The sequence below is a fragment of the Primulina tabacum genome, chromosome 12 (assembly GCF_025594145.1).
Source record: "Primulina tabacum isolate GXHZ01 chromosome 12, ASM2559414v2, whole genome shotgun sequence".
Taxonomy (NCBI): Eukaryota; Viridiplantae; Streptophyta; class Magnoliopsida; order Lamiales; family Gesneriaceae; genus Primulina; species Primulina tabacum.
The window spans coordinates 8,872,726-8,895,615 of NC_134561.1; the positions used below are offsets into that span (position 1 = coordinate 8,872,726).

Here is a 22,890-nt window from a genome sequence, read left to right on the forward strand (position 1 = left end):
TGCATGTTAAATGATATTTTATGATTTAAAATGATGATTTTGTTGAAAATTGGATATTTTATGGTTTATGATATATGGTAAAATCTGTACAATTTTCACTGTATAAATTGTTATTTTTGGGAAGTTATGATGATTTATGGTTTTTAAAGTAAAAGAAAAATATTTTGAGGAATGTGAATTGACTGTGACAAATGATATATAATTTTGTAGAGATGACGTGAGGGTCAATGCCTCAGAGGGAGCCCATATTCGGGCCAAGGCCTCAGAGGGACCCCGTTTACGGGCCAAGGCCCTAGAAGGACCCCGTCTATGGGAAAAGACCCTATAGGATCCCCGACGATCGTATTTCCATGGTGGAGCCTAGTACCCACCCCCATGGACCATGTGGAGCTGAATACTCATCAATTTATCAAATAATAAAAGCTAGTCACTTTCAATGATAAAACTTCACCGAAAATTATAAATGATTGAAAGCTTTACATTTAAAATGATTTATGATTTATGATTTATGATTAATGTTTAAAAGCTTTTTAAATGATTTTTTTATGTGTAAATGATTTTTAAATGATTTTAAATGGTTTATTATTGTTCAAAAGCTATTTTAAATAAAAGTATGATTTTTAAATGCATGTGATTGTATATGTATTATTTGCTGCTTATGTTTTGAACGTGCTGAGTCATTAGACTCACTAGGTTTATATGATGCAAGATTTGATGATTTTATTGGAGGCGCTGACGATTGAGTGGATCGAGTGCAGCAGTAAACTTCCGAGGGACCTTTATGTTTCCGCACTAGATTGTTAGATATAATATTTAAAAGATTTATGTTAAAGATTTTATTTGAGATATTTTTTGTGGGGGCCCGTGCTCCTGATTAATATTTAATGACCAAACAACAAGGATTTATTAATGTAAACAGCGAAAGCGATTAAAATTTTCCATTTTGGGCCTCCAGAAATTTCGGCATGACCTATTCGTAAATAGGACATCCAAAAAAAAAATCAAAACATCACAAATAATATTTATATACTCGAAATAAAGTCACAACATCAATTCACAACCTATAGCCGCACTGGCCAGGACTAAACACATGCAGAGCCGGCAAGGCTCGATCACACAACTATCAATTCAAAACATCGTAAAAATAACAATACAGCTACACGGGGCATCTCCCCGATAAATGTATGACTCCATAATATAGTATATATATCTGGGAACTCTTAACCATGACTCGAAGACTGGGCACCACTACCTGACGCTCCACCAGACGCGTCAATCATTTAATGAAACGCCTATATTACCCAGCTAATCCCAAAAAAGCTTCGAATCTCAGACACTATTCTAGAAAATCATTTAATGAAACGCCTATAGTACCCAGCTAATCCCAGAAAGCTTCGAATCTCAGACACATTGGTTGGTTTAGGCCAATTGATAACAGCTTCAACTTTACTAGGATCAACAGATACTCCTTGTGCAGATATAACATGGCCTAAAAATAAAACTATGTCCAACCAAAACTCACACTTGAAAATTTGGCATACAATTGCGCTTCTCTGAGTGTTTGGAGAACTAATTTCAAATGTTCTTCGTGTTGTTTCTTTGATCTGGAATAAAGCAAGATGTCATCAATAAAGACGATAAAAAATTTATCTATGAATTCCCGGAACACACGATTCATTAAATCCATAAAAACCGCTGGAGCATTAGTCAAACCAAACGGCACGACTAGGAATTCATAATGTCCATAATGTGTCCGAAATGCTGTCTTAGGAACATCTTCCTCTCGGACTCTAAGCTGGTGATATCCGGAACGAAGATCAATCTTGGAATACACAGAAGTACCCTGCAACCGATCAAACAGATCGTCAATACGCGGCAAAGGATACTTATTCTTCACAGTAGCCCGGTTTAACTGCCGATAATCGACGCACATTCTCATCGTTCCGTCTTTCTTCTTTACAAACAATACTGGAGCTCCCCAGGGAGACATACTGGGTCTGATATAGCCTTTCTCCAGTAAATCATGTAGCTGTTCCTTGAGTTCTTTCAACTCTGTTGGAGCTAAACGATATGTTGCTCTAGAAATAGGATTTGTCCCTGGCATTAATTCAATGCTAAGATCTATTTTCCTTTGAGGCGGAAAGTCTGGAATCTCATCAGGAAATACATCTGGAAAATCTTTGACAACGGGAATGTCTGAAACTTTCAATCGTTCTTCCTGTGTTGCATCAAGAGCATAGATAAAAAATCCTTCATTGCCAATTGACAACAACCTGAACATTTCCATTGCAGATACTAATGGAATTCGAGACTGTGAATCATAACCATAAAAATTCCATTTGCTGCCATAATATGGTCTAAATCTGACAACTCCATGGAAACAATTCACAGTGGCTCGTTAATTCGTCAACACATCCATACCCAGAATACAGTCAAAATCAGTCATGGTTAATTTGATTAGATTTGTTATCATAATATTATCCTCAAATCTAATCACACAGTTCAAAACTATCTCACGGGACATCAAATATACACCGGCAGGAGTAGCAACTGACACAGTATCCAACAAAGGAATAGTAGCAATCTCATGCTCATCAACAAATACAGCAGATAAAAATGAATGAGATGCTCCTGTGTCTATCAATATGCGTGCAGGATAGTCAAAACCATAACAAATACCTGCAATCACTCCTCCTGGTGCATCCTGGGCCTGGTCCTGAGTCAAAGCATGGACTTGGGCTTGCTGTGGCCCTGGAAATGGCTGCTGAATAGGACCTCTGGGAGGTGGGTAACTCGACTGCTGAAATGATTGGGTAGGAGCATATGGTCTAAAGACTGGTCCATGGGGAACTTGACCAAACTGTTGTGGCTGGAACTACTGTCTCCCTGCATTAGGACATACTCTGGCGTAATGTCCAAGCTGACCACAGATATGACAAGTTCCTTGAACTCCTACACATTGGGAACTGAAATGTCGACCATCACATCGGTCACAATGCATAGTGCTAGACGACCCAACCGAACCTCCTCCTCGTGCACTTCCTGAACTGGAAGAGCTGGATTGAGACTTCTTCTTGAATTGCTTTCCTTTTGCCTTGTACCTCTGCTGTTTGGATTGTTGGTATGACTGTACAAGCTGATATGGAGGTAAATCAACTGGCATTGACATACTACTCCCAGATCCCTGAGAAACAGATGATGGACCTGGCTGTGGGTCTCCTCTGAGCAAACTTGCTTCAATTTTCTTCGCCTTTTCCACTGCTTGAATATACGTATTAGGCGATCCAGTCATTACCAAAGTATGAACAGTCCGCTACAACCCGTGCAGAAAACGTGATAGTTTAGCCTGATCATTCCTGGCAACATGTGGAACATAGGGCAAAAGAGCAGAAAACTGTGAAGCATATTCCACCACTGATTTGTTTCCCTGCACCAACTGATTGAACTCTTTTTCTTTAACCGCATAATATGATGGTGGTTCATATTCTTGGGTAAAGTGGGAACGAAAAGCATCCCAAGTAATAATTTCACCAGAGTCCTTCATTGCTTCCTCTGTGGCTTCCCACCAGAGTTGTGCTCGGTCTTTAAGTTGGTAGATGGCAAGCTTCAATTTAATATCTTGGGAGTACTCCAACAAATTAAATAGATGATTTATACTTTTCAGCCACCCCGCTGCTTTTTCTCCGCTCTCGTTGCCAAAGAATTTTGGAGGACGTAATTCTTGAAACTGAGAAATTATTAACTGCATTCCTCCAACTTTCTGTGTCAGCTGTTCCACTTCTTGCTCAATCACTACCTGTCTAGCTCCAGGTCCTTCAGGTCGAGGAGGTTCTTGCTTCACTTCTTCTTCAACATTTTGAGTGACTTGTCCTCGAGATCGACCACGTCTAACTCTAATGATATCTGCAAGTCCTCGAACATTTTGCGCCTCAGATTCTTGCGCTATTTCTTTTCTTTTTCTACCTCTTCCTCCAGGTGCCATTCTACAAGACACGAGGATTAAATCCAAAGGCAGATAACATGTAAAAGAAAGTTATAGGCAATTTCGAAACTACATACCATGTCTAATCAGCTAGTCGTTCTAACGCAGGTAAATTCAAGCAAATCACACCAAATAATTCAAATAAGAGCAAATAGTCAAACACATGCACAATCATGTTATTTGTGTCTAGACTCAAGTGCCCTAGGCTCTAATTCGAGCATATCCCAGTTACGCTCTGATACCAACTGTGGGGGCCCGTGCTCTTGATTAATATTTAATGACCAAACAACCACGATTTATTAATGTAAACAACGAAAGCGATTAAAATTTTCCATTTTGGGCCTACAGAAATTTCGGCATGACCTATTCGTAAATAAGACATTCCAAAAAAAAATCAAAACATCACAAATAATATTTATATACTCGAAATAAAGTAACAACATCAATTCACAACCTATAGCCGCACTGGCCAGGACTAAACACATGCAGAGCCGGCAAAGCTCGATCACACAACTATCAATTCAAAACATCGTAAAAATAACAGTACAGCTACACAGGGCATCCTCCCGGTAAATGTATGACTCCATAATATAGTATATATATATCTGGGAAATCTTAACCATGACTCGAAGACTGGGCACCACTACCTGACGCTCCACCAGACGCGTCAAATCTTCCTGGATAACCTGCTATGGTATCAAAAACAACCACAGCATAAAAAGAAACGAGGGGTCGGGCCCCAGTACGACGAACCAGTAATATTACGACAAATATAACTGACATGAAATAAAATCAAGTAAAATGCAATGAAATGCAATGCAATGCGTGTCGGTAACAACAAAATAATGGATACCAAAGCGGAGTCCAAATGAAACGCATCAGCAACAAGAACAGTGGCCACCCGTTCCAGGACTTCAGCAACGTAATATCATGCCGCCGCTCATCCATGCACGTAGCATCGAGGGTACGGGAGCGACCCGCTCAGCCCTCATGCAAGTCATCAGGAGTGCTAATCCTACCCACCCGCTCCATCGATGACGCAACAACTCGATAGATCAATATCAATTTCAATAGCAATCAAAGGAGTCAAGGCTCGAAATGCTATGCACCAATAGTATCAACTCAAATGAATGCATGAATGCAATCACGTAGTCACAGAAGCACATAAAGCACGCCACAACTCATTACATAATACTCAATGTCATCTCACGTCATAATAGACGTCGTAATGAAAACAGTTCGTATGTACCTCAACTGCCTTTAGTTTACCACAAAATATCTTAGATATTTCCTGAAAACTCCAATCCTGTGGCAAATAATACATTTCATATCAAGTCCCATTTATTTTTCCAATATTAACTAATCTAGCCTAAAATCCAAAAAATCCTTAATTTAGGATTTACAATTTCTAAAACTCATCGCAAAGTCAAATATATCGATTTATTTAACTTAATAAATTTAAATTTATCAATAATATACAGCTTGAAATTACGAAAATTCAATCGTACCGAATCTGAAAATTTCGATATTATCTAGGACTTTCCAAAATTTTCATTTTCTATTTCTAATGCTATAAACACATCCCAATAAAGATTTAACATTTCAAAAATCATAAATTCCCAAATAATTAAATCTGAATTTTCGAATTTAATCCAAATAAATTCCGAAAATTTGATAGATACCTCTAATCGACTCCGATATAGTACCTACAATCAATAATACAACATATATCAATTGTTTGAATTCGAATTATCCAAAATACCAAAAATTTCGAAACCCTAAATACCTCAAGGCTTCAGAGTAAAGCTCTAGGGAGCTTAAACCGAGAGTTTCCTCACAAATTCCGGCAAAAAACGAGCGGCGGTCTCCGACGGGTTTCCGAGAGTCGCAAGTTTTCTTAGCAAAAAGGGTATCACTAGATAGCCCTTGTCGAGAGGATTCCGAATATATATTTACTTTATTTTTTCGATCACCGGTGTGGCCACAATCGCTGAAAGAAATTTCGAAATTGGAAAAAGAAAGAAAACCGAAGCTTGCTGCCGAGAAGTAACGGGAGAGAGAGAGTAAATTGGATAATTATCTTTTTTTTTAATTTTAATTTAACTTATTCCTAAATGGGCTGGGCTTTGGGGTTTTCGTTTGGGCTGGGCTCTCACATTTTTATGCTTTAATTTTATATTAGTTTATCTTTTTAAAGGTCGAAGTATGATTTTTTGTTAACCAATGATTTAGAGATTTATTTTAAGCACTTGAGATTTTAAATTTTAAATTATTATGATTTATGAAAAGGTTAAGTTATTTTAATTAGTATTTTTGATTTTATGATTTTTCTTTAAAAAAATTCGAGGTTGTTTCAGTTGGTATTAGAGCCAAGGTTCCTTAAAAGGTTGTGTACTGTCACTCCGAGAAGCCCAAGAAGTCACGCCTCAAATATGTGAGTTTTTACTGCTTTATATTTTATATGCTAAATTCTTTTAAAAGCTTTTATGATACATGATATAAATGTTAGTTGCATATCGCATGCTGCATGAAAAATTTTAAATGCATGTTTATTACGTGGTTTGGACGACGTATACAGAGATGCCTCTTAGAAGGATTTTGCGGAGGAATGGTTAGGATAGACATGATGAGGAGATTCCACAGCCTCCACCTAATCAAGATGCCAGTGCCCGTGTACTAGCCGGTATGGCCCGTTTTTTTGATCAACATGTGGGAAATGGTGCGATGGTTAGACCAGAGGCTGCTTATGAGCGATTGAGGAGGATGGACCCCGAGGATTTTCATGGCACTACTGATCCATTTGTTGCTGAGGGATGTATTAGATATTTAGAGGTGATCTTTCGCTACATGGAGATGGCAGACGCTTACCGAGTTCGATATACCATCTATCTGCTGAAGGGCGACGCTTCCTTGTGGTGGGAGGGGGAGGAGCGAGGAGTGAATATGGTGACTTTGACTTCGGATGATTTCAAGAGGGTGTTCTATGACAAGTACTTCACATCAGATGTCCGTTCTAGGCTGAAGAGAGAGTTTATGAGTCTCCGTCAGGGGGAATGGTCTTTTGCCGAGTGTGTGAAGAAGTTTGATAGGGACTGTTACTTTGTTCCCTTGATTGCCAATGATGCTGCTGAGAAATTACGACACTTTCTAGATGGTTTGAGGTTGACTATTCGACGTGATGTGATGCTTGGCGATCCCACTGGTTATACTACTGATGTTGCCAAAGCTTTTAGAGCCGAGAATTCACTTAAAGATTGATTGGGAGCTACAGGAAAGAGAAACCGTGCTCAGCAAGCTAGTCAGAATAATAAGAAGCCTTAAGTAGGACCACCTAAGCAACCCGAACCACCAAAACCACAAGGACAACCACCAAGAAGGAACGTTCCAAAGGCTGATGAGAGACCACTATGCAAGGAGTGAAATCGTCCACATCTTGGCAAGTGCATGTGGGGCACCTACAAGTACTTCAAATGCGGATATTTGGGACACAAGGCTAAGGTTTGCCCAAAGTTCAAGGAACCCACTGCTGTAAGGGTCTATGTGATGCAAGCTGAGGAGGCTGAGCCGACACTACACTGATTTCTAGGTAACCTAGTTGTTTAACATTTTTTTTCGAAGCTTTTATTGCATGAAATGTTAAAAATTGGGTTATGGGAATTGATTGGGATAATAGGAACTTACAAGAGAATAGACTGCATGTTCTACTTGAGCTGAATTTAGGAGTCGGCTTTTGGTTAGAATGCAATTTTCAAAAGTTGGAGGACCGAATCGAAGAGTAAGATTTAAGTTAGAGGTTAAGTTTGAGGGGGATAAGGGAATCTAAGCTTTGCAATCATCAAGTCAAGGAAAATTTTGAGGACAAAATTCTATTTAAGGAGGGAGAATTGTAACGTCCGTAAAACCAACCTTCGTAAACCACATGCATGCTTATTTTAATTGTTTAATTATTTTATTTAATTAATTTTATATGTTTACTTGATATTTATTAAATGATTAAAAATATGATTCCATGATTAAATGATAATATGACATGATTACATGAAATTAAGGATTTTACCAAAATATTCGATAATAGGTAGGGAAAAAAAGACCGGGGACGACCAAGAGAAGAATATTTAATTTTCGCTAAATATTGACAAGGCTTCCTAATATGATTAAAAATGATTTAATTTCCCTAAAAATTTTGGAGTTAGAATTTATTTTATGAATCGAGCTCGATTTTTCTTGGGAAGTCGATTTAGGGCAAACAAGGAGTTTTAAAAGAACAGAAATATTATTTTTGAGAAACTAATTTTATAATATTTTATGTTTTAATTAAATAAGTGTTATTGGGCCCAATTTAATTAATTTAAGTAGGCCTAATTGCCCTTAAGCTTGCAAGCTCATACCCAACGCCCATTAACATGTTGATTAAATTATAAATAAGGACTCTTAGGCCTTCTAACCTCATAATTCACACCTCCATCAGGAGAAAAATACATTACACACACACCACTAATTTTTCAAAATTAAGGGAAGGAGAAAAGGCTAGGAGTTTTCGTCGTCCGGTTGTCCAACGTCGCACCCTCGCCAACGATCGTCTATTTGAGTGTTATAAACGCAAAGCCACGTTCTCAAATTTTTAAAACATCATACAAATCATAATATGTGTGTTTAATTGATTATGCGTGAAAAATATAGGGGTTCGATTATTTTTACGGTAGATCGTATATTTTAAAAAACACGATGATTTTACGTTTATATGAAGAAATTTATGAACCCAACGGACACGCTGCCAATACATGATAAAATATGAAGGAATTGTGACTGAAACATGATAAAAAATTCAATAGAAAACAAGCTGGAACCGTAGGTATTGCCAAGGGTAAGAACCGAAGGTTTGCTAGGGGTTGCACTTGAGTCATGGGGTTGGCTAGGGTGCATTGTAACTTGGGGCTCGGCCAGGGCTGGTTGGGACTTGGCTAGGATCGTGTTTCAGGGCTGGGAGGAGGCCTAGCATGGCTAGGACTCGAGTTTAGCTGCCGAGGAAGAGTCCTCTTGAACAAGGACCCTTCCTCACGCACGCTCAAGAGTAATCACGGGCTAGGGGCTTGCGGCTGGCCTGGGTCCAAGCCAGGCTGGTCCATCAGGGTCCAGGGGTGATGATCAAGGGTTGGGCCATTGGTTGGTGTGGCTGGGTTCACTGCTGGCTCGGCTGGAAGTGGAAAAACGTGAGGGAAGCTCCATGGTGCGCTGACTGACGATTTCAGTTGGGAATAAATCTAGCAAGCGGACTAGGTCAAGTAATAGTATTTGGAGATGAGTCCAGGTATTGTACCCACAGAGATCGATGTTTAATTACTATAATATGAATTATTTTTCCTAATTTAGGCTAATAAAGTTCAAATGATGGGAGATAAATTAATTAAAACTAAATAAAACAATTTAAATAAATTAACTAAAGGAAAAATAATCCAACCTATTAATTTAGACGAAAATTCAAATTTTTTAGAAACGACTAAGGCGCACAACGGTACCGAGACAACTTATAATCTACGGGTCAAATTCATATTCATTAAATTAATTATTTAATTCACGACGGAATTCCCAAAATTATTTATTAAACGATTCGTCGAATTAATAAACTTAATTAAATCTAACAGTCCAATTATCCCTAACTGAATTTAATTTGATTTAACCGCATTAGATCGCTGTGAAATTTCAGTTTTTCAACCTAAAGTCGCACACTGAAATCGAATACTGTTTCTAGTCAATTTAATCATGTGTTGATTGATGTGTGAAGCAAATATTAATCTATCGCCTTCCGGTTTTAGATTAACCAACAAATATTCAATTTAATTGGCCAGATTAAAAGAACACGTGATAAACGACATCAATCAATGAATAAAATAAATAATCTAATTGAATTAAACTCAAAACATCAAAAAATTATATGTCTCGGCCCCTATCATGGCCTTAGTCTATAAAAATCTACTCCATAAACTTAACATAAAAGTCAAAATCAGTGTTTAAATTCAATGAAAAAACATAGTTAAGAAAAAAGAAAAAAAATTCTCAATGATTTGTAGCGTGTGTGCGGAATTCCTCTTGCTTCTGCCCTTCACTCTTCCTCCCTTATGTTCTTCTTCCGCGGTGATACTACTTCACAGTAGCTTCTGTTCCCCTCTCTTCCGCGGTCTTCTGCGCTTCTTCCTTCCTGTCTCGGCTGCTTCTCTGTACGCTTTTCTTCCTTTTATTCTTCTAAATGGGCCTCTCCTTGTATTCTTTTTAAGCCCATCTCCACTTAAACCTTGTAGATAATAAGATTGTAGATTTTATTTTCAAAGATTAGACTCCATCTTTATCAAGAACTTCAATAATATCAAGATAATAAAATAAAAATATTTTGTTTCCTTTGAAGTCTTGTAAATTTATTTTATTTCCAAATTTAATCATTTTTCCTCTTTTATTTAAATATACAATTATTAATTCAATTAAGCACATAAATAGAGATAAAACTATTAGATAAGGGCAAATATTATTAAATCAAATCCCTAAAATCTTTCAAGATTTGGCCTTATTATGCGCGCAGGCTATTGTTTTCGCTTCAAGGGGTTTGTTGTTTGGGTTCAAGGGTCTGTTCTAGGCTTGGTTGGGTCTGGGCATGGTCCAAGGTTGGTTAGGGTCAGGTGGGCTCGGTGGTGGCTCGACTGGAACTGTCCTAGGTTGGCTAGGAGTTTATTACCATGGGTTAGTAGCACTACAAGATAATTGATTTATAATGACAAAAATCTAATGAGGTAAGACCACCACCACTTTCACTTTCAGGTGGTGATGTGCTTGCTCAAGTGAATGACCTTGAAGGAATTATCTTGACTAAAGATGTTAAAAGAAGGTGAAAATATCACATGAAAACAGAGGTGATAATTGGAATAAGAAAAGTATTTTCTTTGAACTTCCGTATTGGAGTTCTCTTTTGTTAAGACACAATCTGGATGTGATGCACATTGAAAAGAACATATGTGAGAATATAGTCAAGGCAATTATGAATACGAAGGGGAAGACTAAGGACAATGTCCAAGCTCGTCTTGATTTGGAAGCTCTGAAAATTAGACCAGATTTGCATCCAATTCGCAGGGGGGATAAACTTGAGTTGCCCATTGCATCCTACACTTTATCTACAGAGGAAAAGCACTTGTTTTGGTTATTTTTTAAGCAATTAAGAGTTTCAGATGGGTTTTCATCTAATATTTCTCAAAGTGTTAACATGAAAGAACATAAAATATCAGGTTTGAAAAGTCATGATTTTCTTGTCATTTTACAACATCTACTTCCTCTTGGGATACGTGGCCTCCTCCCTATAAAGCAGTGTGTGAACTACTTATTGAGTTGTCTTTGTTCTTTACTATTTTGGGTGCTAAAACATTGAATGTATGTGAGTTACAAAAGATTGAATCTCAAATTCCGATTACTCTTGCAAGTTGGAACAAGTTTTTCTCCCTTCGTTTTTTGATGTGATGGTACATTTGCCAGTTCATTTGGCTAAGGAGGCTATAATTGGTGGACTCGTACAATATCGATGGATGTACCCTATTGAGCGTATGTTGTATGAGTTAAAACAACTGATTCGAAACATGGCTCGTCCGGAAGGCTCAATAGCAGAGGGCTATATAGCAAAGGAGTGTATGACTCTTTGCTCAAGATACTTGAAAGATATTGAGACAAAATTCAGTAGACTTGAGCGAAGCTATGACAGTGGCTTTCATAAATATAAAGGTGAAATATCCATATTTTCGCAATGTGGACGAGCATTAGGAGCTGGTATAAGTCGTATTCTTGATGACGATGCATGGGAGAAAGCTCATATCTATATTTTAAAGAATTGCGATGAAGTACAACCTTTCCTCGAGTAAGCTCAAATACATCTAAACAACCATTTATTTTTTATTTTTATATATATGCATTTCACATTAATGTTGTAACGAAGAGAGTACTCTAAAAATGAGAAAAATAATACACCCCAACTATCAGATGACGAATGGAATAACAATTTTATTGGTTGGTTTAAACAACAAGTAAGTGATTCTATTGTTATATATTATTTTGTGTTGAACAAGATTATTTGTTCAAGTTATTTACATTGTAATTTATTTGTAGGTTGACAAAATGAAAATACAAGACCAACATAGTAAATATGATGACCTGGTATCGTTGTGCCGTGGTCCTTCAATGTATGTTACATTCTTCAGTGGTCATGTTGTCAACGGATATAGGTTTCGGATTGAAGCTCGTGACAAAGGATGTAGAACACAAAATTCTGGGGTATGTGTAGTAGGTGATATATGTAGGGAGAAAAATTATGTTGACTATTATGGAGTGTTGACAGAGATTCTTGAACTGCAGTATTTTGACGGAAAACGAGTGGTTTTATTTTGATGTAGATGGTTCGATGTGCATGATAATGAGAAAGGACCCAAAGTAGATGAATATGGATTCACTAGCATTAATTGCCATCGTATTTTGAAAACAAACGAACCCTTTATTCTCGCCAATCAAGCTTCACAAGTGTTTTATGCCATTGACAACATCAATAAAGGTTGGCATGTTGTTGTTAAGACACAACCTCGGGATCTATATGAGATGCCACAACCAATAGAGGACGAGAGCAATAATGCAGATGATTTCGGTGAAGCATATCAACATGCTGAATCTTTCAATTTTGATTATGGGGGCCAAACTTCTTTCGACGTAGATGGTCAAAACATTTGGAGAATAACAGATTTTGAGCCGCTAGTAGTTGACTTACCAACAAACAAAAGAAAGAGAAAGCGAATTCCAATTTGAAGAAGTATTTCCAACTTATCATGTTTCTTAGTTGTTTTTTTATGCTATTCTATTTTGGTAAAATTCCATTCTTTTATGTGTTAGTTGTTTATTCATTCTGGTTCATTTTCATGTTTTTACTATTTGTACTAATATGTTACATTGCTTATATTAACAGATGAAACCAATGCTTGCCAAAAGTAGTGTAGGCAACATCCGAAAGCCTGTAAAATTTTTAGCTCCTGGTAAATTGGCCAAGGAGCGTGGATATGGACATAAAACGAGGCCTGTTAGAGATTATACTGGTAATTTCTTTTCTAAACTGATATAGTAGATTTATTTTTTTTATAGAATTTCAACGGTTGATATAATTATTTCATAATTAAATTATCTGATTTGTTGTTTCCAAGGAAATGCATCTGCCCACAAGAGCTTAGGGAGAATTCAAAGGCTACAGGTTGAAGAGCAAGAAGCTCAATACATTGGCTATCAACGAAGAATTGGTAAACCTCTAAACTTTATGTTGACATTGTAATTTATAACTCATGCAATTTTTTAGGTCGCTCCCTCTATTTTTAAGTGAAAATATATTGATATAATTGTAAAAAGTGTTTTTTTTTTCTTCCAAAATGTGGAATTTCAGCCCATATTCTTATTGTGCATTTTGGGGAAGATGAATGCAAAGAAAGAGATTTTACGGATGATAGTTCTTTCTTAGAAATCTTGAACATATGTAAAAAGTTCATTGACATATATTTTGTTGGTTTCAAAGTCACGGATAGGGATGGTAAGACTTTGAGAAATGATAAAGATTTATTGGCTATGTTGAAAGAACATGAGTACGTGGAGAACATAGACATTTATGTAGATGTGGATGAAACTGCCCAACCATTGCTCTTCAAACTGCCTGAAGACAATCCAACATCTGGTAGCGTTAATAAAGAGTTATTTATTTTGAGTTTTTCTTGTTTTTCTTTACATTGATTTATTTTCTTTAAATTTGTACATATTATATCCCAATCCCAAGAGTTCCAAAAGTGAGAGATACTAAAATATTGGGTGATTATAAGACAAATGAGAAAGTCATTGTACGGGGGGATGTGGAAAATGGAAGTGAACAAGCTAGTACGGTTCAATGGTTCATAACTATTTCGAAGAACTTTGATATCGAGACTGGCTTGCAATCTATCAGTTAATGTACGATCAAGAAGGCAAGTTCTTTGGCTAAAATAATATTAAATGTTCCATGAACCATAATTTATTATTGTAATTATATGATTTCTTTAGGATTTTCAAATACCAATTGAGGCTGTTGGTCAATATCTTGTTGTTAAATTTACTCCTATGACTGAAGATGGTGAAAGTGGTGAATCGAGCTATGTTGTTACAGACAAATATGTTGATGGTAAGTATAATATATTTGAAATGTAGAGTATTATGAATTTTCTATTGATTTCAAATTATAATCTTGATACAATTATTTATAACATCAATTCATTGAATAGATTCAGCAACTCAAAAGGAGAGAAAATTTCGAGGAAAAAATAAGAATAAGAAAATTGCAGCTTTAAAAAGTGAAGAAAAGATGGAGATCGAATTCTACAACAATCGTGCATTGGGAAAACATCACATATATTGGTCAAGACACTTGGGGAAAATCGTGCGCGACAAGAATATATGCCCTATACAAGTGAAAACATGGAAAGAGTTGACTGAATTAGACAAACAACACATGTGGGATTCGATGAAGGTAAAAGAATTACATTATTAATTTCAGGTGAATTTACTGTTAGCATAGAGATAATAACATATTCTAATATATTTTTACTTTTCGTAAATCAACCATTTGCAAATTATTTTGGGTGAATTTTCGTTTATGTTGTGGTTTATTTTTTAATTTGGTGATTTTTAATAAATTTAATACTTTTTAAGGCGGATCTAAATTTTTTATAAGCATAATGAATTGGTGGAATTGGAGATGGTGTGTTTGGAGTTTGGAGAAGAAAGCTTGATCTGAATAAAGTCTTGATTTTGGTATGTAATTTGGGAAAAGAATATTCTCCATGATTATCCCCTTACTATAGTTTTGGTATGCATCTCCCGAATGTTGGGCTGGATTTGGTGGTTTGCTGATCTACATTGCTTTTATTTGATGATCTAATCGGATGAATAGTCGGCTTTTTTTTGCTCTTTTGGATTTTGATGTGGTTTATTTTTTCTGTTTTAACATCTGACACTGGATGGTTGTATTAATCCTTTAGTGACCAAAACCTGTTTTTGAGAATAGTATGTAGCATCTAATATTAATGTCAAATCACTTATGTTAAAAATGTGCTATTAATGGGGAAAAGTTTGACATTTTACATTTTATCCGCTAGGGAACAATCTGTTTGCAATTTTTTCTTGGTATATGATTGAGATTTGTGAATTTTTTTTAGGTCTTCGAAACATTACTGTCAAATACAAATACCTGCTTCATTCTCTAGCATTTTTCATATTTGGAGGACAATTGAAATGGCAGAGGTACACTTTAGATAATAACTATTGTTGTATTATGATTATGTTGCAGGAATGCTTTTTCAGTCCTAATATAGAATTATATCATGAGCATACTTTGGAGCATATGTGGGCTTTGTGGACAGCATGGAGGTCATCCTTGAATGTTGATTATGTGAGACCTTGCAAAACTAAAGCTGGAGTTCTAAAAAATGTGCCGCAAGGGTTTAATGCTAAAGAATGGGACTGGCTTGTAACTAATAAGTTCTTAACTGATGAGTTTCAGGTATAATAATACTGGTTCAGAGTGTAATCAGAAATATCTTCATTTTGCTGTTAAATTGCACTCATGGTACTGATGATTGGGATTTTGGTTTGTGATTTATGTTGAAAACCAGTAACCAGAATTCTAATAATCGGGTAAATGGAGTAATGCCTCATCGAACTGGAAGCAAGCCGCACAGACAACTGATGTATGAAATGGTTATAAACATCTATATTAATTCTTATGTTTATTATTTATGATTTTTTTGCTTAATTAACATATATATATATATATATATATATCATTAGCCTTTTATATATCTTTCAGGGAGGCAAGGATAATAACCCACCTGATATTGCAAGAATTTTCTATGAGACTCGACATAAAAATGGAAAGCTTGTTGAGCCAGAAGCGCAAGAAAAATATGTAAATATCACTACTTAATCTTTTAACATAAATTTGTTGTTTATCATTTATTTAAATGACATGAGTGATGGACCTTTGCAGGATGAGATTGTGAAGATTGTTCAATCTAATGCATCACTCTCACATATTGAGGTTGTTGAAAAGTGTTTTGGACCACAGTGTCATAGTCATGTCTTTGGTTTTGGAGGTGGAATGAAAAGAAAACATTTTAATTGTTCACAAGCTGTTTATATAAAAGATCTTGAGGCTAAGCTCCCTGAGAAGGAAGAAGAAAATAATAACCTTAAGAGACGCATGGATGGAATTGAAAGTTGATTATCCAAAATCGAGAATGAAAACCAAGAAACTTCATATGCACCTACAATGTCTGGTGAAGGTGTGTTGTGCTACCTTGAATTTTTACTACAGATATTTTACTTCAGGTTTTTACATTATTATGCATTTATTTCTTTTTGGGAGTTTGCTAGTTTTGTGTAGGGATGTAATCGAGTCGAACCGAGCCGAACTCTTGAATGTTTGAGTTTGGTTCGTTTATAATCGAGCCGAGCTCGAGCTTTATTTAACGAATATATGCATGGCTCACAAGCTTATTCAAGCCTTTATCGAGCCTAAACAATCTTAATAAATATGAATTATACATTTAAATTTTCATTAAATTAATTAAAAACTAAATTATATATTTAAAGAAATATATATTATTCTTATTAAAATTTGTAAATTTATTATAAAAAATAAATTTAATAGATTTTTCTATATATTTCATAAATGATATGCAAAATCAATAAATCAAATATCAAAACTATTATTTTTTAATCTAAAAGATTACTCGTGAACTTACCAATGAACATGTTCACGAGCTAACGAGCCGAATACTGTAAAGCTTGAGTTTGGTTTGTTTATCTTAACGAGCCTCATTAAACGAGCTTAAACGAGCTTTTATCGAATCGAGCTTCGAATAGCTCACAAACGGTTTGGTTCGTTTACATCCTTAGTTGTGTGTATTAGGCGTCTACCCATGATATAATGTCCCTTTAACTTGGCATACATTTCTAGTAAATTACCCAAAATCAAGGTGAGCTAATAATGAAGCAGATTGATACGGACAAGTCGACTTGTAAGATCAAAGGTTATGTATTTATTAGTTTCTCCCCATGATATAATGCCCCTTTGTGTATCTCCTTGTTTTCTTTTAGACATTTTGATCCATTTTAGTGAATCTAACTTCTAATGAGACAACATCGTTTTGTATTTTATGTGAGTTTTTAGTTGAGGATTGATTTGCTGAAGAGTTGGAATCAAAGGATCATTTAAGCAACTCGAAATTGTGTTTGTGGCCTTTAAAAATTTTCTCAATAAAATATTGTGCACTTTTTTAACATCAATATTTGAGGCTTCATGTGTTTGGTCTATCTGCATAATTTTCTGGCATTCGCTTTTTGTATGAGATTAATACCTTTGATAAGAGGTTTTTTTTTTTTTTGAATTTGCGATTTTGTGTTGACATGTATATAGACTTTATTTTTTAATTATTTAAAAATTCACTTCACATGTGTTTGACATAATATATCATTGTTTTCAGGATATTTTGTTTACAAATTTCGACATCAAGAAATTTTTCACTCTTACTTTATGTTTGGATTACATCTTTATTTTAATTTATTTTTTCTATTTTTGTTTTACAGATGACACGCTGCCTTAATCTGATGTCGCGCTTCAAAGAAGAATTCAAGCATTGATTAGGAAATTAGTACATGATATTTTGAAGCAACTACTAAGTGATTACCATTTATGGTCCTGAAATATTTTTGTATTCCAAGGAGTAGATATTAGGAAATAATTCAAATATCCATCAAAATGGAACTCATGTTTTGGAATAAATTGCAATTCTGTATATTTTGAATATATGAATAGATATGGATGCAATTGTTTATATAAAATATTTTGTTCAAAAAAATTACTTGTTCCAGATTTCATACTTTTTATTAATGTTATCTTTTAATATAATGACAAATTCATATAAAATAATTTTTACAAATTTCATCACAATGAAAAATATTTTTTAACGAGGATAATTAATGATTTAATGAGAGGTAATTTCATAGTAAAATCGATTTTTAGTGAGGGGCTAATAACTAATAATTATAATAAATTTCATCAATAAAATAACATAAAGTGAGGGCTAAATAATGATATAATCAGGAGATGTGTTGTCATTAACATATTATTTAATGAGAGGCAAATGGTAGTATAATGACGAAAAATTTCGTCATTTATATTCATTTTAATGACGGTAAAATTCATCATTAAATATGTTATAAGAATAATGACGGGATCTCTTTACCGTCATTAATTAATTTTACCTAGGAGAGCAATAATGATGATATATGACGAGAAACTTCCCGTCATTAAAAGTTATTTATGACAGGTTTTGGACATTTAATGACGATATTTCCCGTCACTATAGATCAATTTTCTTGTAGTGCAGCTTGTGCAGATCTAGTGCTTGGTTGCTGGGCTTGTGCGTGGATTGTGGGGCTGGTCGAGGGCTTAGGCCTGGTATGGGCGTGGTCCAGGGTATGTGATCGTCCAAGGTGGTCGCTGGTTAAGGGGCTAGAGGAGTCCTAGTTGACTAGGACTGTTTGAGCGTGGATAGGGACAAGCGGCTCAGCTTTGGGCTTCTGTCCAGGAGTGTTTGACCGAGCTAGGGTCTGGTTCTTTGGGCTGAGCTTTGTCAGTAGGGTTCCTAGATGGGTTGGATCGGGTTTGGCTCGATGTGGCTCGACCGTGGCTCGAGTAATTTGGGAGATGGCTCGGTGTATTCGAATACGGGTCAATTTCGAGAATATAAACACTAAAATTGGAACCATGGGTCCATGGGTAATGTTATACTTATAATTTTGGAAGACAATAATGAGTTTTGGATTTATTAGGGATTTAATCGCCTCCCGAAACGTTAATTAAAGAATTTATTGAAACGCCTAGATTTAAGCGGAATAAAATTATGAAAAATTATATTTAAGCTTAAAAAATTATTTAAGATAAGCCCATGTCATTAAAAGTGAGAAAAATATAAAATCGAGAATTTTACGTCTAGGGGAAAAACGGTAATTTTACACGTAGGAAAATACGTAAAAGCTTGGCAGCGTCCCGAAGGATCATAATGCATGTTGAATGATATTTTATAATTTAAAATGATGATTTTGTTGAAAATATAATATTTTATGATTTATGATTTATAGTAAAAGCTGTGCAATTTTCACTGTATAAAATGTTATTTTTCGAAATTTATGATGATTTATGGTTTTAAAAGAAAAAGAAAAATATTTTGAGGGATGTGAATGAAATGGGATCGTTTAAGGTGCTTGCTTACGCAACGGAAGTTTCAAAAATATTTTCATACAAGAACTGAAAACCCTAAACACTATAGTGTGTAGCAAATACAATAAAACATAAAATATCATACATAGGGTGTTTTAAAGATATACATACCAATATTAAAAGATTGATGATGGCTTCAACTTAGTTGTCAAACAACTAAGCTTTTCAATGGCAAGACTAATCTTCAAGCTTCCAAGAGCACACCTTGCTCAAAAATTAAGCCCACCACCAACAAGGAAGATCCCCTCTAATTTTGCACTTGAAAAATTACAGGATTTTTTCTTTGAGAAGAGGGTGCATTCATCAACAAGTGAAGAAGCAAAAATGAAGGAGAATTTTCCTTACAAATTCCGGCCAAGTCTATGGAGAGATGGGAGGAGGAGTTTTTCTTGGTGCTTGAAAAAGTTAAAGTGAGCATGCGCATGCCATGCCTAGGATATTGAAAAAGTTGCCTCCAACCCTTCACCTCCCTTGCATGCTTTCTACTTTGGCTTGTAACAATTACAAGGTCCATGGACCTTTTATTTAAATTTTCAAACACATTTGAGACCATTTAAACTTTACTTGACTTTACTCAAGTACACTAGTTTAATAATTATCTCTAATTAGATTCTACAAGGCCCAATTTAATTTAATTAATTCAACACTTGAATTAATTTAATTATTTTGGACACTACTAGGCCCACTAGTGTTTAATTAATTCAACACTTGAATTAATTTAATTTATTCCATAATAATGTTTATCAAAATCACAATTTTCAAATACATTATTTGTTTGGCCAACTTTTAATTTAGGAACACTTACATAAATTAAAAGTTACATTCTCCTTATAGAAGTCATACTTATGTTTTCTTTACGCTTATAAACTACTTTATAAGCCGTTCAACACATTAAACTATTTTTTATTTCTCAACGGGATCTAGAAAGTTAGCACTTGTGTGGACCTCAATGGTTCATTGTACAACTAACCGTGGGTTCACGTCTCCATGTGATTCGGGACTAAACATGTCCTAATATGAGCATACCCCAATTGCTTCATTCTTACTTAACAACTCCTTGATAATAAGAACGTCAGAATTCAAGTCTGACAGTACCCAACCAATCATGTTAAACGCCTAGCAGCATTGCTTACATGATTCCCTAGGTATCAAATGATAAGGCCTGTAAGAACCATTCAATTATGGTTAGCGTACAGTACGGTCCCTTCAACTCATATATCCCGACCGATTCGACAACTATTGGTATATCGAGAGATGTCAAAGAATCGATACTATGTGTCATGCCGTAATTGCATCGATGGTGTAATCTATGAAACCCCTTTCATAATTACCACCATAATCTGATCAGAGATTTCATACTACATATACATGAGATCACATAGGATATCCATACCCGAAGGTAAGCGGTGAATCTCCGACTACAATGCATCAACTCCTATATGTTTCGACAAAACACTCAACCTTCCCACCTGATGACCCCATGAGAGTCGGTAAACAAGTCAAAGAGCAATGCTAGCACATAGAGTCTCAATGTTGTCCCTGGTCATAAGGACTAATGGTGTACAACCATAAACTGGAACGTTTCCACTCGATAAGTGAGAACCACTTGGAAAGTCCTATATGGAGGGTTGTTCAGTGCACTCTACCAGGAGCACCTATCTGCATGCTCGGACATCACAATGTCCCCTACCAATGAAACATGGTACTCACATCGCAGACACAAGTCTCAAACTCGAGCGGCCTATATACTTCTTTGCGGCGGCTGAATCGACTAGGAACTGTTTAGAATATACAATATTGCAAATATAAGTTTCATGATCCTCATCATATGAGCATCTCATATTCTTTCTACTATTTGTATATTCAAGGATTTTATTTATGCAACTAGCATGGGTATACAGATAAAGATGTGCCAAAACAATAATTTCAAATATTGTTAAAATATAATTGTTTATACATAGAGTTTCATTGAGAACATTCGGCCAACACTTGGCTCGACGGGCACCTATTCTAACAATCTCCCACTTGCACTAGAGCCAACTACCCATATGCTTCAAACCCATCGATTTACGATGCTTCTCGAATATTGGTCCAGGTAAAGGCTTAGTTAGTGGATCAGCAACATTATCTGCGGAGCCGACTTTGTCAATCGACACTTCTCCTCTTTCCACAATCTCTCGGAGGATGTGGTACTTTCTCAATTCGTGTTTGGATTTCTGATGAGACCTTGGCTCCTTTACTTGAGCTATAGCTCCCGTGTTGTCACAACACACTGGGACAGGAGCAACTCCATTAGGAATGACGCCCAACTCTTGGACGAAATTCCTTATCCAAACATGCTCCTTTGCTGCAGCTGATGCAACAATGTATTCGGCCTTAGTACTGGAATCCGCAGTACTGTCTTGCTTGGAACTCTTCCTACAGACAGCAGCACCATTGAGCATGAATACGAACCTAGATGTTGACTTTGAGTCATCGATATTGTTTTGGAAGCTAGAGTATGTATATCCTTCCAATTTCAGTTCTCCACCCCATAGACCAAGAACAAATTATTGGTCCTTCTGAAATACTTGAGGATGTCTTTTATAGCTTTCTAGTATGGAAGACCGGGGTTCGATTGATATCTACTCACTACACATAGTACGAAAGTCACGTCAGGACGTGTAAATATCATCCCATACATGATATTACCAATTGCAGATGCATAAGGAATGCTTGTCATAGCCGCTATCTCTGCATCAGTCTTGGGAGATATAGACTTGGATAGGGACACACCATGACACATTGGTAGATGTCCTCTCTTGGATTCATCCATCAAGAACCTCTTAACGATGGCGTCAATGTATGTGGACTGGGTGAGACCAAGCAATCTTCTTAGTCTATCTCTATAGATCTGTATTCCCAATACAAAAGATGCTTCACCCAAGTCTTGCATCGAGAACTTAGTCGCTAACCATATTTCAGTTGATTTCAACGTCCCTACATAATTTCCAATGAGTAGAATGTCATCAACATAAACTACCAGGAATGTCACAGCACTCCCACTGACCTTCTTATACACACAGGGTTTCTCAGGATTTTTAGTAAAATCAAACTCTTTGATTGTACTATCGAATCTGAGGTTCCAACTCCTAGATGCCTGCTTTAGACCATAAATAGATCTCTGAAGTTTGCATACCATATGCTCACATCCGATAGATGTAAACCTTTCAGGTTGAGACATGTAAATCTCTTCCTTAATATCCCCATTAAGAAAGGCTGTCTTAACATCCATCTGTCATATCTCATAGTCATACCATGCAGCTATGGCTAATAATATCCTTATAGACTTGAACATTGCAACTGGAGAAAAGGTTTCCTCAAAGTCAACTCCTTATCTTTGAGTATATCGTTTTGCCACCAATCGCGCCTTGAAGGTCAATACCTTCCTTCTGCCCCAAGTTTCCTCTTGTAAATCCATTTAAACCCTATGGGAACAGTTCCCTCAGGTGGATCCGCAAGGTTCCACACTTGGTTCGAATGCATGGAATTCATCTCAGAT

The 22,890-nt window shown here is 35.9% G+C and overlaps 2 protein-coding genes and 1 long non-coding RNA gene across 3 annotated transcripts; 2 read left to right on the forward strand and 1 right to left on the reverse strand.

The window, feature by feature from the left end:
• Positions 1–912: 912 nt before the first annotated feature.
• On the reverse strand, positions 913–5,325 carry LOC142520848 (uncharacterized). Its single transcript, XR_012814013.1, has 2 exons — positions 4,630–5,325; positions 913–1,252 (listed from the first exon to the last, which is right to left on the reverse strand). It is a non-coding gene; the product is annotated as an uncharacterized LOC142520848 (long non-coding RNA).
• Positions 5,326–6,667: 1,342 nt separating this feature from the next.
• On the forward strand, positions 6,668–7,240 carry LOC142520195 (uncharacterized). Its single transcript, XM_075623197.1, has one exon. It carries the CDS (start codon positions 6,668–6,670, stop codon positions 7,238–7,240), a length of 573 nt encoding a protein of 190 aa, XP_075479312.1.
• A 5,152-nt stretch (positions 7,241–12,392) lies between these two features.
• Positions 12,393–17,895, forward strand: LOC142521495 (uncharacterized). Its single transcript, XM_075624701.1, has 10 exons — positions 12,393–12,862; positions 12,963–13,089; positions 13,195–13,712; positions 13,812–13,981; positions 14,072–14,189; positions 14,290–14,534; positions 15,354–15,763; positions 15,873–15,971; positions 16,053–16,347; positions 17,654–17,895. The coding sequence occupies exons 5-7, from the start codon at positions 14,129–14,131 to the stop codon at positions 15,570–15,572; spliced, it is 525 nt and encodes a 174-aa protein (XP_075480816.1). The 5' UTR covers positions 12,393–12,862; positions 12,963–13,089; positions 13,195–13,712; positions 13,812–13,981; positions 14,072–14,128; the 3' UTR covers positions 15,573–15,763; positions 15,873–15,971; positions 16,053–16,347; positions 17,654–17,895.
• Positions 17,896–22,890: the final 4,995 nt, after the last annotated feature.